This window comes from Arachis stenosperma, chromosome 10 (genome assembly GCF_014773155.1).
Source record: "Arachis stenosperma cultivar V10309 chromosome 10, arast.V10309.gnm1.PFL2, whole genome shotgun sequence".
Classification (NCBI taxonomy): domain Eukaryota; kingdom Viridiplantae; phylum Streptophyta; class Magnoliopsida; order Fabales; family Fabaceae; genus Arachis; species Arachis stenosperma.
The window spans coordinates 21,145,361-21,163,154 of NC_080386.1; the positions used below are offsets into that span (position 1 = coordinate 21,145,361).

The 17,794-nt window shown below is 38.6% G+C and overlaps 1 protein-coding gene across 1 annotated transcript; it reads left to right on the top strand.

Annotated features, from left to right (window-relative positions):
- The first annotated feature begins 2,574 nt into the window (after positions 1-2,574).
- On the top strand, positions 2,575-5,280 carry LOC130956855 (probably inactive leucine-rich repeat receptor-like protein kinase IMK2). Its single transcript, XM_057883813.1, has 2 exons — positions 2,575-4,549; positions 4,667-5,280. Exons 1-2 carry the CDS (start codon positions 2,575-2,577, stop codon positions 5,278-5,280), a joined length of 2,589 nt encoding a protein of 862 aa, XP_057739796.1.
- The last annotated feature ends 12,514 nt before the right edge of the window (positions 5,281-17,794 follow it).

Here is a 17,794-nt window from a genome sequence, read left to right on the forward strand (position 1 = left end):
TATACTCTTTTTTCTGACTTCATTATTTTTTTTAATGAATTTTTTTAAAAAGGGGTTTTAACAAGATACCATAATAAAGATTAGGAGTAAAAAATAAAACTATTTGTAATAACTAGCAAATTTGTAATCCAATTAATAAAAGTCCATTTTTCTTACTTCTTTATTTGTACCAACTCATGCTCAACAAAACACAAAAATTATGAACCAACTTCTTATGATTGGTATAATAAAGCGACGTCCGAATTATTGTATAATAGTTACCTTCACGAATTAACAAGTCTTTAAACAATTAGGATGCAAACGAGTTGTCGAGATAAATAAATTGCAAAAGTAACTTTGTAAAAAGATTGTTATGCAAATAAAAAAGCATAATAAACTATCTCAGAAAAATAAATAGTAAAATTAAAATACAGATACACAGAGAATATTAGATACGATAGTATATAATTATCACGTGAATATCTTCGTTAATAGTATTAACGAAAAATGTTATAGGAGAAATATATTTAAAACATTAAACACAAAAATTAATCAAATTAAACGTAAATGGCATTTTTAACACTTTCTAAAAGTTCAACATATATATATACCCAAACTAAAATTAGTGTGTTAATATAAGGAGCTATATCATAGTTGAATAATATTGACAAAAATGTATGGAATGAATCGTATGTTTAATACATCAATCAGCTTGCTTATAAATAGCACGTTGGCAAGTCTCCTCCGCCTGACCATGTGACAATTCAGTCAAACGTGAATGATGATGAATTGATGATGGTAATGATTCATCCGAGTTATATCAGCCACGAGTGATTGCGGTAGTTTAGTTTTAGTCATTCAAAAGAATTTAATCAATTTATTAGTTATTACTTATTCATTATCAATTAAATATTAACTTTTTAATATTTACGATAGATTATTATTATTATTATTATTATTATTATTATTATTATTATTATTATTATTATTATTATTAGGAATTTAAAATAAACATAAAAACTATATAATAAAAACAAATAATATAATTTCTTTAATTTTTTGTGTCACTTTTAATGCATATTATAAATTTATGGATTTAGTTAACTTGTATAATAAGTGTAATAATTTTAAATAATAAATCAATTTTTTTCAATTTTTAATAATTTAAGACATAAAATTTTGTTTAGAGGTTAAGAAGAAGGTTTTAATGGTCTTGACGGCTGATTGTTGAAGCAAGAAGCCAAGAACCATGCATGGACCTAAGAAGCGCAGAAGTAGCCGTTAGTGGGGGCTTTGGGGCGCGGGTGGTCAGTCAAGAAGAGGTAAGAAGGACACCTGCACATCACATTTTTAATCATTAAATGTTATTTTTAGAAACTCAATCAACAGAAAATGATTAGAGATTCTAATTCCTAGATGCACTTCCTTTCTTACTACTTTCATCTTCTCTCATGTTCAGATTCAAAACACGTTAAATATCACTACATACTCTGGTGATAAAATATTACATATATAAATTGATGCTGATAATGCACATATATATATATATATTTTCAAAGTTGATAAATTAAAGTAGCCGTTAGTTAGTGTTTGTGAAAATGGGGAGCCATCAAACCACGCCTCGCTCAGAATGTGACAATTTTATTGCGTTGGCTCCCACTCTCACTCCCAACCCGCGCTCCCCATTTAGATCAAGACAATCTCTTGGGTTATCATCACGTGCTGCTTCCCATCCCCATTCTCCTCAACATCACGTGCTGCTTTCACCATGCTCCAAGTTATTTTTATGAAAAATATTTAAAAATCAGTAAAATTTATAACTTTTTATTAGTAATTAATAATATTTAAAATATAAACTAAAAATATATTGTTAAATTAAAGAAATTAAAATAATAATTAAAAATAATAAATTCTATTGATTCTTGAGTTATTTATTTATTTATTTATTTATTTTTAGTAATAATACATAACAAATAAAATATATTATTAAAATTAATATCTGGTCAACAAATATATTTTTATACATAATATTTAAAAAATATAGTGTTAGTTAAATTTTAAATTCTAAATTTTAGACAATACTAAATTCTAAATTTTAAATCTTATATAAAAATAAAGTTTGTCACAAAATACCGACAAATATTGATGAAAAATATTTATCCTAACATTTCTCCTTTTTTTGGTATGATCACGTAAAAATAACCCATCATTCTTTAATCAAACGTTAAAGAATGGATTTATTTCGGAAATTAAAAAATATAAAATTTAGGCCAATTGTGCAATTCATTAAGATCATGATGATTGATAATTTGATATTTATGCATATATTTTGAACAGAAAACTATTTATTAGCCTGAAGTGTCAGATTCATTTAAATTCATAAAGCCAGATTTTTGTTCACTCACCACAAAAAACCTTCCTGCTCTCCACTATCATGCACTGTGTGAAACTTACACCACTGTCTTCTTCTCACAGTGTCTGCATTTTTTCATTGACTCACACAACATAGAACATGCACTAGAATATTCTCAACTCAATCAAAAACTTTCCCATCTTTTCCTACACTGATTCTCTTGGTTTTCATTCAATACAGCAATGCAGAACCAGAACCAGGTTTTGCAACATGTGATGAGAAAGAACAACCACATATCTGAAAACAAGAAAGAAAGATGGAAGACTATTGTGTTCTTCAATGTTCACTCTTTCTGGATTCTTCTTCTTCTTCTGCTGCTGCTGCTGCTTCATTCCACAGTTATGAATCCAGTTTTGTGTGAAGATGATCGCTGGGATGGAGTAGTCGTAACAGAATCGAATTTCCTAGCACTTCAAGCCTTCAAGGAAGAGCTCATTGACCCAAAAGGATTCCTGAGAAGTTGGAACGACACCGGCTATGGTGCATGTTCCGGAAGCTGGAATGGCATAAAGTGTGCAAAGGGACAAGTTATAGTAATCCAGCTTCCATGGAAGGGATTGCGCGGCCAAATAACGGAACGGATTGGACAGCTTCAGGGTCTCCGGAAGCTTAGTCTTCACGATAACCGAATCGGCGGCGCAATCCCTTCATCCTTGGGGATTCTCCCAAGCCTCAGAGGTATTCAGTTATTTAACAATATGTTAACAGGTTCAATCCCTCTTTCAATTGGTTACTGTCCTTTGCTTCAGTCTCTTGACTTAAGCAACAATTTTCTCACTGGAACAATCCCTGATAACATTGCCAATTCCACAAAGATTTATTCTCTTAACCTTAGCTTCAATTCCTTCCATGGTTCCATTCCAATTAGCCTGACTCGCTCGCGTTCGCTGACGTTTCTTTCGCTTCAGCACAATAACCTCTCTGGATCCTTGCCTAATTCATGGGGTGGTGATGGTAGCATGAATAATGGCCCCTTCTTTAGGCTTCAAAGTTTGATTCTTGATCATAACTTTTTCACTGGCATTGTTCCTTCTTCTTTGGGAAGACTAAGAGAACTGAATGAGATTTCCCTTGGTCATAATCGGTTTATTGGAGCTATACCAAATGAATTAGGAACACTTTCTAGGCTCGAATCGTTTGACTTTTCGAATAATGAACTTAATGGAAGCTTGCCTGCTACACTCTCTAATTTATCCTCACTAAAACTATTGAATTTAGATAACAACCATCTTGGTAACCAAATACCTGAAGCTTTAGGGAAACTGCATAATCTTTCTGTTCTGATTCTGAGTAGGAACAAGTTTAGTGGTCATGTTCCTGCAAGTATTGGAAAGATTTCCCCACTTTCACAGCTCGATTTGTCAATGAATAATCTCAGCGGAGAAATTCCATTATCTCTTGGGACACAAGTTAGTCTTAAGTTCTTCAATGTGTCTTACAACAATCTCTCAGGTCCCGTTCCAACTATGCTTGCTAAGAAATTTAACTCAAGTTCCTTTGTGGGAAACAATCAATTATGTGGCTATAGCCTTTCATCTCCATGTCTTGCACCTGCTCCATCAGATGAAGTTCTAGCACCGTTTCCTCATCAAGAGTCGAAAGATCGCCATCATAGGAAACTAGGTACCAAAGACAAGATTCTCATAGCAGCAGGGGCACTGCTCTTAGTCCTCATTACACTATGCTGCATCCTGCTCTTCTGCTTGATCAGAAAGAGGGCGAATTCTACGGCGGATAATGGAAAGGCCACAAGGAGAGCTGCTGGTACGACTAGGACAGAAAGAGGAGTCGCTCCGCCTGTTTCTTCTGGTGAAGTGGAAGAGGGCGGCGATGCTGGAGGGAAGCTAGTCCATTTTGATGGACCAATCAAGTTTACAGCTGACGATCTCTTGTGCGCAACGGCGGAAATAATGGGAAAAAGCACCTATGGAACTGTGTACAAGGCTACAATGGAGGATGGAAGGCAAGTTGCAGTGAAGAGATTGAGAGAAAAGATCACAAAGAGTCAGAGAGAATTTGAATCAGAAGTTTGTGTTCTTGGGAGAATTAGACATCCCAATCTTTTGGCTCTAAGGGCCTATTACTTGGGACAAAAAGGGGAAAAGCTCCTTGTTTTTGATTACATGCCTAGAGGAAGCCTTGCTTCTTTCCTACATGGTAAGCTATTTCGATTTTGCAGAAGTTGCTATGCTCATAATTGTTGGTTATTTCTCGTGTTTCATTCTTTATTGATTGGTGATAGAATTAGATTAAGTATTTCCCATTTTGATGCAGTTCTTAGACCTGAAACATACATTGATTGGCCAACAAGGATGAAAATTGCGCAGGGAATTGCGCGTGGCTTGTTTTACCTTCATTCGAAGGCGAACATCATACATGGAAACCTTACATCCAGCAATGTGCTGCTTGATGAGAACACAGATGCTAAGATAGCAGATTTTGGCCTTTCTAGGTTGATGACAGCTGCTGCTAATTCCAATGTGATAGCTACAGCCGCAGCACTAGGATATCGCGCGCCTGAGCTCTCGAAACTCAAGAAGGCTAACACAAAATCTGATATATACAGCTATGGTGTGATCTTGCTGGAAATCTTGACAGGAAAGTCACCTGGTGAAACTAGGAATGGCTTGGATTTGCCTCAGTGGGTTGCTTCTATTGTCAAAGAAGAGTGGACAAATGAGGTTTTCGATTCGGATTTAATGAGGGACAAGGCATCATCCTCAACAGTTAATGATGAGTTGCTTAACACCTTGAAGCTTGCTTTGCACTGCGTTGATCCTACACCGTCGCCACGGCCGGAAGCTCACCAAATTCTCCAGCAGCTAGAAGAGATTAGACCAGAGTTACCACCAGTTAGCCCTGGAGAAGAGTCTTGGCATCATGTTTAGGCCAATCTTTTTCCATGGAATTATATAGTCTATTTCTATTATTGTTATGATTATTATTCTTTCATTCTTATGTTGATTTTGAATGTTTGAGTGCTCATGTCTGTACATACTTCTATGTTTTATATAGTAAGTGTTTCCTTTTTCATTCTTACATTAATTTACAGTTCTTCCCAAGGTTTATTATGACACTTTGAGCACTATCATGATGGCAACAAATTCAGTGCTGCATTCTAAGTCCAAGCATGTAGAGCTTGATTTACATTATGTTTCAGACTTGGTTATGAACGGCAGAATCTTAGTTTAGCACATTCATTCCTGCACATCAGTTTCAAGTTGTTGATATTTTCACCAACCTCATCTCCGTTATGCTCTTTCTGGATTTTCGAAACAGTTAGGCCAAGTCAGCAAGGTAGTTAGCTGAGTTAGTTACTGTGCCAACTTACCAGAGTTGTTGGGAGGTTAGTTTTTGTCACGTGTGTATTAAGAGATACTAGAACCTTTATGTACTATTTATATATAACTTGCATCTGAGAGTAAACAGAGCAATGCAATCACTCCTCACACTATCATATATACACTCTTGTTAATTCTATGCTCTCTCTGCTCTTGAGCGTGGCCTATTGATACCTACATTGCCATTTTATCTTTACACCAACCACATGATTCAGGACTGTCACGTTTCTGAACCAAAATTGCTATGTGATCATCAAAATTTTACATAATGAAATAGAGAAATTTACCAAATTATTGATAATAAGAGAAGGTATAGGAAATTAACTTTTAGTTAGTTAACACTAGTGCAGCTCCCCATGCGATGCACGGGTATGTCTTTGTAGAATTAAAGTGTGAAAAATACCAAATATATTATACAACACATCTCAAAAATTATATGTTCTGAAAGACTTCTCTATATACAATATTTATGTTGACTTTGATAACATATATCCACGGTTTTGAATAAGTACTCGCAACCTAGTCTTTGACTTGACTCTTGATAATGCTACATATAGTTATTCATGTGTAAATACTGGTCTCAGTAAGTATATTCCGACAGTACTTAGTGTCTGTCCCTGTGATTTGTTAATCGTCATAGCAAAAGAGACAATAATAGGAAACTGTCTACGCTGGAACTTGAAAGGTAAAGCTTGGTTATTGGGAATCATAATCATGCGGGGTATTAGAACCACTTGACCTACCTTGTCACCTGTTAATGTGATGCATTCGATCACGCGGTTACCCAATCTTCTGACTTGCAATATTGTTCCGTTACATAACCCATTCGACTGATCAATATTACGCAGTAGCATGACGGGAACACCTACTTTCAGAGTCAATTCGTGAGGCGGTAAATCAGAGCAATCGATGGCATTAAGAATATCCTATGATAATGTATCCAATTCATATTCCATGTTTCCTTCTTCCACACATAAAGTGTCAGAGCACAAGTAAGTTTTCTCATCAACGTTTACATGTTGCATAATGAAAGCATTAACCTCATTTACAACTTCCAATGTTGGAGCCAAGATTGATCTGTCCTTGAAAAAAGATGTTATCTGGATGTTAGACAATAGGTTGGGATAAACAAAGTCCACCAGTTTCTCGAATGCATCAATTACAATTTTATCATGCATAAGCACAATCGACTAACCATCAGTCGAATCCCCAACAAGGTCGTCACCTATCCCTAACAACCACGTAGCAAATTCATCAACGTCTTTCAGTGTGGTACTATCTAGGCCAACAGTTACACGCATGTTAATCGTGAGCCTCAACAGTACAGTGTTGCCACAAATAGGATGAGTTTATGGATTCTTGTACAATATCTTGCCTAGAACCTATTGGTATTACATGCAATATCTGCCTAAAGTCCCCCCTAAAATAACCACCTTTCCTCCAAATGGCAGTTTTGTGTTATAGTATGGTTCAAAACTAAGAATGTCCCTCAAGCATTTGTCAAGAGCCTCATAGCACAATTTATTTAGCATGGATGCCTCATCCCATATAATAAGCTTTGCCTTGCAAACCAGCTTGCACAATGAAGTGCCTTGTTTAACGCAACAAACTGAGTCTTTGTTCAAGTCAAAGGGTATTTTAAACCTTGAATGTGTTGTTCGTCCATTTGGAAGCAATAAAGAAGCAATACCATTAGATGCCATGTTTAGAACAATTTCACCGCTACTTCGTATTGCTGCTGACAGAGTCTTATAGAGATACGTCTTTTTCAGTACCTCCATAACCATAAATAAAAAAGAAAACCCTCCATCATTCGCATCTACAGCCTTCATAATCACTTCGAATGCTTTCCTTTGATCTACATTCATTTCTGTGAAGTTTTTAGTAAACTCGTTGTGTAAAACACCACGGTCAAAGTTCAGTTCATCCATGATCAAACGGTCGTCTAACCCATCTACAGAGGTAATACATGGAAAAGGCATTTGGTCGAATTCTTTAAGCGATCTACCATTAGCCTGGAGTTTTTTCTGTATCTTTGAAAGGTGAGATTCATGATTCGGTCCTCGGAAAGTTGTAAGTCTGTCACCCATATACAAAGATAGAGTTATCAGATATGTGAATTTAAGTTCACGAAAACATAATTTGGCACTAAACAACAAAGATATAAGTGTTAAACTCACCTGCAGAACGCAATTTTTTCTATGATTATACAAAATGTCCTCAGATAGCACACCATAACACTGTTGCCAAACGATTTCAGGTCTACCAATGTTGTTTGACAATAAGAGAATGACAAAAAGGTTGCGGATGTAAGCTGCAGATGCCCAAGAACTCGCTTCTAAGATTGCATCAATAATTTCTTTATCATCTTACAGAAGCCCCAATGCATAGCATGCTTCCTTGAACGTAGTATACACTGGTGCACGAAATTGTGATCATCAATGGCGCCATCAACATGGTACGCTCATTGCAATCTCAACTCTTTATCACAACTCCGCACAACTAACCAGCAAGTGCACTGGGTCGTCCAAGTAATAAACCTTACGCGAGTAAGGGTCGATCCCACGGAGATTGTTGGTATGAAGCAAGCTATGGTCACCTTGTAAATCTTAGTCAGGCAGACTCAGATGGTTATAGATGAAATATGAATAAAAGATAAAGATAGAGATACTTATGCAATTCATTGGTAAGAACTTCAGATAAGCGAATGGAGATGCTTTGTCCCTTCCGTCTCTCTGCTTTCCTACTGTCTTCATCCAATCCTTCTTACTCCTTTTCATGGCAAGCTTATGCAAGGGTTTCACCGTTGTCAGTGGCTACCTCCCATCCTCTCAGTGGAAATGTTCAACGCACCCTGTCACGGCACGGCTATCCAGCTGTCGGTTCTCGATCATGTCGGAATAGAATCCAGTGATTCTTTTGCGTCTGTCACTAACGCCCCACAATCGCGAGTTTGAAGCACGTCACAGTCATTCAATCATTGAATCCTACTCAGAATACCACAGACAAGGTTAGACCTTCCGAATTCTCTTGAATGCCGCCATTAGTTCTAGCCTATACCACGAAGACTCTGATCTCACGGAATGGCTGGCTCGGTTGTCAGGCGAGCGCTCGGTTGTCAGGCAATCAACCATGCATCGTGTATCAGGAATCCAAGAGATATTCACCCAATCTAAGGTAGAACGGAGGTGGTTGTCAATCACACGTTCATAGGTGAGAATGATGATGAGTGTCACGGATCATCACATTCATCAAGTTGAAGAACAAGTGATATCTTGGAACAAGAACAAGCGGAATTGAATAGAAGAACAATAGTAATTGCATTAATACTCGAGGTACAGCAGAGCTCCACACCTTAATCTATGGTGTGTAGAAACTCCACCGTTGAAAATACATAAGAACAAGGTCTAGGCATGGTTGTGAGGCCAGCCCCATGATCTAAGATAGCATAAGACTAAAGATAGCTACCAAGATTCCAAGCCATCAAATACAATAGCAAAAGGTCTTATTTATAGGGAACTAGTAGCTTAAGAATTACAAAGATGAGTAAATGACATAAAAATCCACTTCTGGGCCCACTTGGTGTGTGCTTGGGCTGAGCATTGAAGCATTTTCGTGTAGAGACTCTCCTTGGAGTTAAACGCCAGCTTTTATGCCAGTTTGGGCGTTTAACTCCCACTTTGGTGCCAGTTCCGGCGTTTAACGCTGGGAATTCTAAAGGTGACTTTGAACGCCGGTTTGGGCCATCAAATCTTGGGCAAAGTATGGACTATCATATATTGCTGGAAAGCCCAGGATGTCTACTTTCCAACGCCATTGAGAGCGCGCCAATTGGGCTTCTGTAGCTCCAGAAAATCTACTTCGAGTGCAGGGAGGTCAGAATCCAACAGCATCTGCAGTCCTTTTCAGTCTCTGAATCAGATTTCTGCTCAGGTCCCTCAATTTCAGCCAGAAAATACCTGAAATCACCGAAAAACACACAAACTCATAGTAAAGTCCAGAAAAGTGAATTTTAGCTAAAAACTAATAAAAATGTACTAAAAACTAACTAAATCATACTAAAAACAATGCCAAAAAGCGTACAAATTATCCGCTCATCACAACACCAAACTTAAATTGTTGCTTGTCCTCAAGAAACTGAAAATCAAATAAGATAAAAAGAAGAGAATATGCAATGAACTCCAAAAACATCTATGAAGATCAGTATTAATTAGATGAGCGGGGCTTTTAGCTTTTTGCCTCTGAACAGTTTTGGCATCTCACTTTATCCTTTGAAATTCAGAATGATTGGCTTCTTTAGGAACTCAGAATCCAGATAGTGTTATTGATTCTCCTAGTTAAGTATGATGATTCTTGAACACAGCTACTTAATGAGTCTTGGCCGTGGCCCAAAGCACTCTGTCTTCCAGTATTACCACCGGATACATACATGCCACAGACACATAATTGGGTGAACCTTTTCAGATTGTGACTCAGCTTTGCTAGAGTCCCCAATTAGAGGTGTCCAGGGTTCTTAAGCACACTCTTTTTGCCTTGGATCACAACTTTATTTCTTTCTTTTTTTTTCTTTTTCTCTTTCTCCCTTTTTTTTCTCGTTTTTTTTTCTTCTTTTTTTTTGTATTCACTGCTTTTTCTTGCTTCAAGAATCATTTTTATGATTTTTCAGATCCTCAGTAACATGTCTCCTTTTCCATCATTCTTTCAAGAGCCAACATTCATGAACCACAAATTCAAAAGACATATGCACTGTTTAGGCATACATTCAGAAAACAAAAGTATTGCCACCACATCAAAATAATTAATCTGTTATAAAATTTAAAATTCATGCAATTCTTCTCTTTTTCAATTAAGAACATTGTTTATTTAAGAGAGGTGATGGATTCATAGGACATTCATAACTTTAAGGCATAGACACTAAGACACTAATGACCATAAGACACAAACATGGATAAACATAAGCATGAAAATTCGAAAAACAAGAAAATAAAGAACAAGGAGATTAAAGAACGGGTCCACCTTAATGATGGCGGCTTGTTCTTTCTCTTGAAGGTCTTATGGAGTGCTTGAGCTCCTCAATGTCTCTTCCTTGTCTTTGTTGCTCCTCCCTCATGATTCTTTGATCTTCTCTAATTTCATAGAGGAGAATGGAGTGTTCTTGGTGCTCCACCCTTAGTTGTCCCATGTTGGAACTCAGTTCTCCTAGGGAGGTGTTCAGTTGCTCCCAATAGTTTTGTGGAGGAAAGTGCATCCCTTGAGGTTTCTCAGGAATTTCATGATGAGTGGGGTCTCTTGTTTGCTCCATCCTTTTCTTAGTGATGGGCTTGTCCTCATCAATGAGAATGTCTCCTTCTATGTCAACTCCAACTGAATAACAGAGGTGACAAATGAGATGAGGAAAGGCTAACCTTGCCAAGGTAGAGGACTTGTCCGCCACCTTATAGAGTTCTTAGGCTATAACCTCATGAACTTCTACTTCTTCTCCAATCATGATGCTATGGATCATGATGGCCCGGTCTAGAGTAACTTCAGACCGGTTGCTAGTGGGAATGATTGAGCGTTGGATAAACTCCAACCATCCCCTAGCCACGGGCTTGAGGTCATGCCTTATCAATTGAACCGGCTTCCCTCTTGAATCTCTCTTCCATTGGGCGCCCTCTTCACAAATGTCAGTGAGGACTTGGTCCAACCTTTGATCAAAGTTGACCCTTCTTGTGTAAGGATGTTCATCTCCTTGCATCATGGGCAAGTTGAATGCCAACCTCACATTTTCCGGATTAAAATCTAAGTATTTCCCCCGAACCATTGTAAGCCAATTCTTTGGGTCCGGGTTCACACTTTGATCATGGTTCTTGGTGATCCATGCATTGGCATAGAACTCTTGAACCATTAAGATTCTGACTTGTTGAATGGGGTTGGTGAGAACTTCCCAACCTCTTCTTCGAATCTCATGTCGGATCTCCGGATATTCACTCTTTTTGAGTTTGAAAGGGACCTCGGGGATCACCTTCTTCAAGGCCACAACTTCATAGAAGTGGTCTTGATGCACCCTTGAGATGAATCTCTCCATCTCCCATGACTCGGAGGTGGAAGCTTTTGCCTTCCCTTTCCTCTTTCTAGAGGTTTCTCCGGCCTTGGATGCCATAAATGGTTATGGAAAAATAAAAAGCAATGCTTTTACCACACCAAACTTAAAAGGTTTGCTCGTCCTCGAGCAAAAGAAGAAAGAGTAGAAGAAGAAGAAAATGGAGGAGATGGAGGAGGCTATGTGGTTCGGCCAAAGGGGGAAGAAGTAGTGTTTAGGGTGTGTGAAAATGAAGGAGTGAAGATGGGTTTATATAGGGGTGAGAGGAGGGGTAGGGTTCGGCCATTATGGGTGGGTTTGGGAGGGAAAGTGGTTTGAATTTGAATGGTGAGGTAGGTGGGGTTTTATGAAGGATGGATGTGAGTGGTGAAGAGAAAGATGGGATTGGATAGGTGAAGGGTTTTTGGGGAAGAGGTGTTGAGGTGATTGGTGAATGGTGAAGAAGAAGAGAGAGGGTGGTGGGGTAGGTGGGGATCCTGTGGGGTCAACAGATCCTGAGGTGTCAAGGAAAAGTCATCCCTGCACCAAATGGCAAGAAAAAATGCGTTTTGTGCCAATTCTGGCGTTAAACGCCGGGCTGGTGCCCATTTCTGGCGTTTAACGCCAGGTGCTTGCCCTTTTCTGGTGTTTAACGCCAGTCTGGTGCCCCTTTCTGGCGTTAAACGCCCAGAATGGTGCCAGACTGGGCGTTAAACGCCCATTTGCTGCCCTTACTGGCGTTTAAACGCCAGCAAGGCCTTCCTCCAGGGTGTGCTATTTTTCTTCCTGTTTTTCATTCTGTTTTTTTGCTTTTTCAATTGATTTTGTGACTTCCCATGATCATCAACCTAAAAAAAAACATAAAATAACAAAGGAAAATAGATAAAATATAACATTGGGTTGCCTCCCAACAAGCGCTTCTTTAATGTTAGTAGCTTGACAGAGGGCTCTCATGGAGCCTCACAGATGCTCAGAGCAATGTTGGAACCTCCCAACACCAAACTTAGAGTTTGAATGTGGGGGCTCAACACCAAACTTAGAATTTGGTTGTGGCCTCCCAACACCAAACTTAGAGTTTGACTGTGGGGGCTCTGATTGACTCTGATTTGAGAGAAGCTCTTCATGCTTCCTCTCCATGGTGACAGAGGAATATCCTTGAGCCTTAAACACAAAGGATTCTTCATTCACTTGAATGATCAATTCACCTCTATCAACATCAATCACAGCCTTAGCTGTGGCTAGGAAGGGTCTGCCAAGGATGATGGATTCATCCATGCATTTCCCAGTCTCTAGGACTATAAAATTAGCAGGGATGTAATGGTCTTCAATCTTCACCAGAACATCCTCTACAAGTCCATAAGCTTGTTTTCTTGAATTGTCTGCCATCTCTAGTAAGATTCTTGCAGCTTGTACCTCAAAGATCCCTAGCTTCTCCATTACAGAGAGAGGCATGAGGTTTACACTTGACCCTAAGTCATGCAGAGCCTTCTTGAAGGTCATGGTGCCTATGGCACAAGGTATTGAGAACTTCCCAGGATCTTGTCTCTTTTGAGGTAATCTCTGCCTAGACAAGTCATCCAGTTCTTTAGTGAGCAAAGGATGTTCGTTCTCCCAAGTCTCATTACCAAATAATTTGTCATTTAGCTTCATGATTGCTCCAAGGTATTTAGCAACTTGCTCTTCAGTGACATACTCATCCTCTTCAGAGGAAGAATACTCATCAGAGCTCATGAATGGCAGAAGTAAGTCCAATGGAATCTCTATGGTCTCATTTTGAGCCTCAGATTCCCATGGTTCCTCATTAGGGAACTCATTGGAGGCTAGTGGACGTCCATTGAGGTCTTTCTCAGTGGCGTTCACTGCCTCTTCCTCCTCTCCAAATTCGGCCATGTTGATGGCCTTGCACTCACCTTTTGGATTTTCTTCTGTATTGCTTGGAAGAGTACTAGGAGGGAGTTCAGTAACTTTCTTACTCATCTGTCCCACTTGTGCCTCCAAATTCCTAATGGAGGACCTTGTTTCAGTCATGAAACTTTGAGTGGTTTTGATTAGATCAGAGACCATGGTTGCTAAGTCAAAGTTGTTCTGCTTAGAATTCTCTGTCTGTTGCTGAGAAGATGATGGAAAAGGCTTGCCATTGCTAAACCTGTTTCTTCCACCATTATTGTTATTGAAACCTTGTTGAGGTCTCTGTTGATCCTTCCATGAAAAATTTGGATGAGTTCTCCATGAAGAATTATAGGTGTTTCCATAGGGTTCTCCCATGTAATTCACCTCTTCCATTGAAGGGTTCTCAGGATCATAAGCTTCTTCTTCAAATGAAGCATCCTTAGTACTGCCTGGTGCAGCTTGCATTCCAGACAGACTTTGAGAAATCAAATTGACTTGCTGAATCAGTATTTTGTTCTGAGCCAATATGGCATTCAGAGTATCAATCTCAAGAACTCCTTTCTTCTGATTTGTCCCATTGTTCACAGGATTCCTTTCAGAAGTGTACATGAATTGGTTATTTGCAACCATTTCAATTAGTTCTTGAGCTTCTGTAGGCGTCTTCTTCAGATGAAGAGATCCTCCAGCAGAGCTATCCAAAGACATCTTGGACAGTTCAGAGAGACCATCATAGAAAATACCTATGATGCTCCATTCAGAAAGCATGTCAGAGGGACACTTTCTGATGAATTGTTTGTATCTTTTCCAAGCTTCATAGAGGGATTCTCCTTCCTTCTGTCTGAAGGTTTGGACTTCCACTCTAAGCTTACTCAATTTTTGAGGTGGAAAGAACTTTGCCAAGAAGGCATTGACTAGCTTTTCCCAAGAGTTCAGGCTTTCTTTAGGTTGTGAGTCCAACCATGTCCTAGCTCTGTCTCTTACAGCAAAAGAGAATAGCAAAAGTCTGTAGACATCAGGGTCAACCCCATTAGTCTTGACAGTGTCACAGATTTGCAAGAATTCAGCTAAGAACTGATGAGAATCTTCCAATGGAAGTCCATGGAACTTGCAATTCTGTTGCATTAGAGAAACTAATTGAGGCTTAAGCTCAAAGTTGTTTGCTCCAATGGCAGGGATAGAGATGCTTCTCCCATAGAAGTCGGGAGTAGGTGCAGTAAAGTCACCCAGCATCTTCCTTGCATTGTTGGCATTGTTGTTATTTTCGGCTGCCATTGGTTCTTCTTCTTTGAAGATTTCTGTTAGGTCCTCTACAGAGAGTTATGCCTTAGCTTCTCTTAGCTTTCGCTTCAAGGTCCTTTCAGGTTCGGGGTCAGCTTCAACAAGAATGCCTTTGTCTTTGTTCCTGCTCATATGAAAGAGAAGAGAACAAGAAAATATGGAATCCTCTATGTCACAATATAGAGATTCCTTGAGGTGTCAGAGAAAAAGAAAATTAGAAGGAAGAGGTAGAAGAATTCGAACATAGTCAGATAGAGTTCGAATTGTGCATTGAGTAGGAGTGGTACTCCATAAATAGAAGGATGCGAGAAGAGGGGAAGAAATTTCGAAAATTAAATCAAAAAGATTTTAAAAACATTTTGAAAAACTTTAATTGATTTTCGAAAACCAAGAGTGGGAAAGAAGTCAAGTAATTTTTTGAAAAAGATTTTGAAATTAGAATTTAAAAAGATATGATTGAAAACTATTTTGAAAAAGATGTGATTAAAAAGATTTGATTGAAAAGTTATGCTTTTAAAAAGATATGATTGAAATGATATGATTTGAAAATAATTTTAAAAAGATTTGATTTTAAAAATTAATGACTTGCCTAACAAGAAAAGATATGATTCAAACATTAAACCTTCCTCAACAGAAAAGGTAACATACTTGAAATGTTGAATCAAATCATTAATTGTTAGCAAGTATCTTTAAAAAAGGAAAGAAATTGATTTTGAAAAAGATTTGATTAAAAAAAAGATTTGATTTTGAAAAATTTTGAAAACTTGGAAAAAAAATTGATTTGAAAACAAAATCCTCCCTCTTGTGCCATCCTGGCGTTAAACGCCCAGAATGGTGCACATTCTGGCGTTTAACGCCCAATGCACTACCTTTTTGGGCGTTAAACGCCCAACCAGGTACCCTGGCTGGCGTTTAAACGCCAGTCTGCCTTCTTCACTGGGCGTTTTGAACGCCCAGCTTTTTCTGTATAATTCCTTTGCTGCATGTACTGAATCTTCAGTTCTCTGTATTATTGACTTGAAAATAGAACCAAGATCAAATAAACAATGCATGCAAGACACCAAACTTAAAATAAGACAATAGACTCAAACAAGAAACATAAAATATTTTTGGTTTTTTTTTTGTGTTTTTGTAATTTTTTTGGATTTTTCGAAAATTAAGTGGAAAAGAAAATAAAGGTATCAAAATTCTTAATGAGAATTCCAGGAATCATGCAATGTTAGTCTAAAGCTTTTAGTCTAAAGGATTTAGACATGGATAGCCAAGCTTCAGCAGGACATTGCATTCAAGAGCTAAATTGATAAGAATCAATCAGCTTTGGTGATGGTAAGATCATCACCTTGAAACACTAGAATTCACTCTTAAGAATTCTGAAAAATACCTAATCTAAGCAACAAGATGAACCGTCAGTTGTCCAAACTCAACAATCCCCGGCAACGGCGCCAAAAACTTGGTGCACGAAATTGTGATCATCAATGGCGCCATCAACATGGTACGCTCATTGCAATCTCAACTCTTTATCACAACTCCGCACAACTAACCAGCAAGTGCACTGGGTCGTCCAAGTAATAAACCTTACGCGAGTAAGGGTCGATCCCACGGAGATTGTTGGTATGAAGCAAGCTATGGTCACCTTGTAAATCTTAGTCAGGCAGACTCAGATGGTTATAGATGAAATATGAATAAAAGATAAAGATAGAGATACTTATGCAATTCATTGGTAAGAACTTCAGATAAACGAATGGAGATGCTTTGTCCCTTCCGTCTCTCTGCTTTCCTACTGTCTTCATCCAATCCTTCTTACTCCTTTCCATGGCAAGCTTATGCAAGGGTTTCACCGTTGTCAGTGGCTACCTCCCATCCTCTCAGTGGAAATGTTCAACGCACCCTGTCACGGCACGGCTATCCAGCTGTCGGTTCTCGATCATGTCGGAATAGAATCCAGTGATTCTTTTGCGTCTGTCACTAACGCCCCACAATCGCGAGTTTGAAGCACGTCACAGTCATTCAATCATTGAATCCTACTCAGAATACCACAGACAAGGTTAGACCTTCCGGATTCTCTTGAATACCGCCATCAGTTCTAGCCTATACCACAAAGACTCTGATCTCACGGAATGGCTGGCTCGGTTGTCAGGCGAGCGCTCGGTTGTCAGGCGATCAACCATGCATCGTGTATCAGGAATCCAAGAGATATTCACCCAATCTAAGGTAGAACGGAGGTGGTTGTCAGTCACACGTTCATAGGTGAGAATGATGATGAGTGTCACGAATCATCACATTCATCAAGTTGAAGAACAAGTGATATCTTGGAACAAGAACAAGCGGAATTGAATAGAAGAACAATAGTAATTGCATTAATACTCGAGGTACAGCAGAGCTCCACACCTTAATCTATGGTGTGTAGAAACTCCACCGTTGAAAATACATAAGAACAAGGTCTAGGCATGGCCGTGAGGCCAGCCCCATGATCTAAGATAGCATAAGACTAAAGATAGCTACCAAGATTCCAAGCCATCAAATACAATAGCAAAAGGTCCTATTTATAGGGAACTAGTAGCTTAAGAATTACAAAGATGAGTAAATGACATAAAAATCCACTTCCGGGCCCACTTGGTGTGTGCTTGGGCTGAGCATTGAAGCATTTTCGTGTAGAGACTCTCCTTGGAGTTAAACGCCAGCTTTTATGCCAGTTTGGGCGTTTAACTCCCACTTTGGTGCCAGTTCCGGCGTTTAACGCTGGGAATTCTAAAGGTGACTTTAAACGCCGGTTTGGGCCATCAAATCTTGGGCAAAGTATGGACTATCATATATTGCTGGAAAGCCCAGGAT

What these genes read in the sequence shown, in the direction of transcription:
- LOC130956855 (XM_057883813.1), top strand. Translation starts at nt 2,575, where the DNA reads ATGCAGAACCAGAACCAGGTTTTGCAACATGTGATGAGAAAGAACAAC. An exon ending in CCTTGCTTCTTTCCTACATG is followed by an intron (nt 4,550 to 4,666) that starts GTAAGCTATTTC and finishes ATTTTGATGCAG; the next exon opens with TTCTTAGACCTGAAACATAC.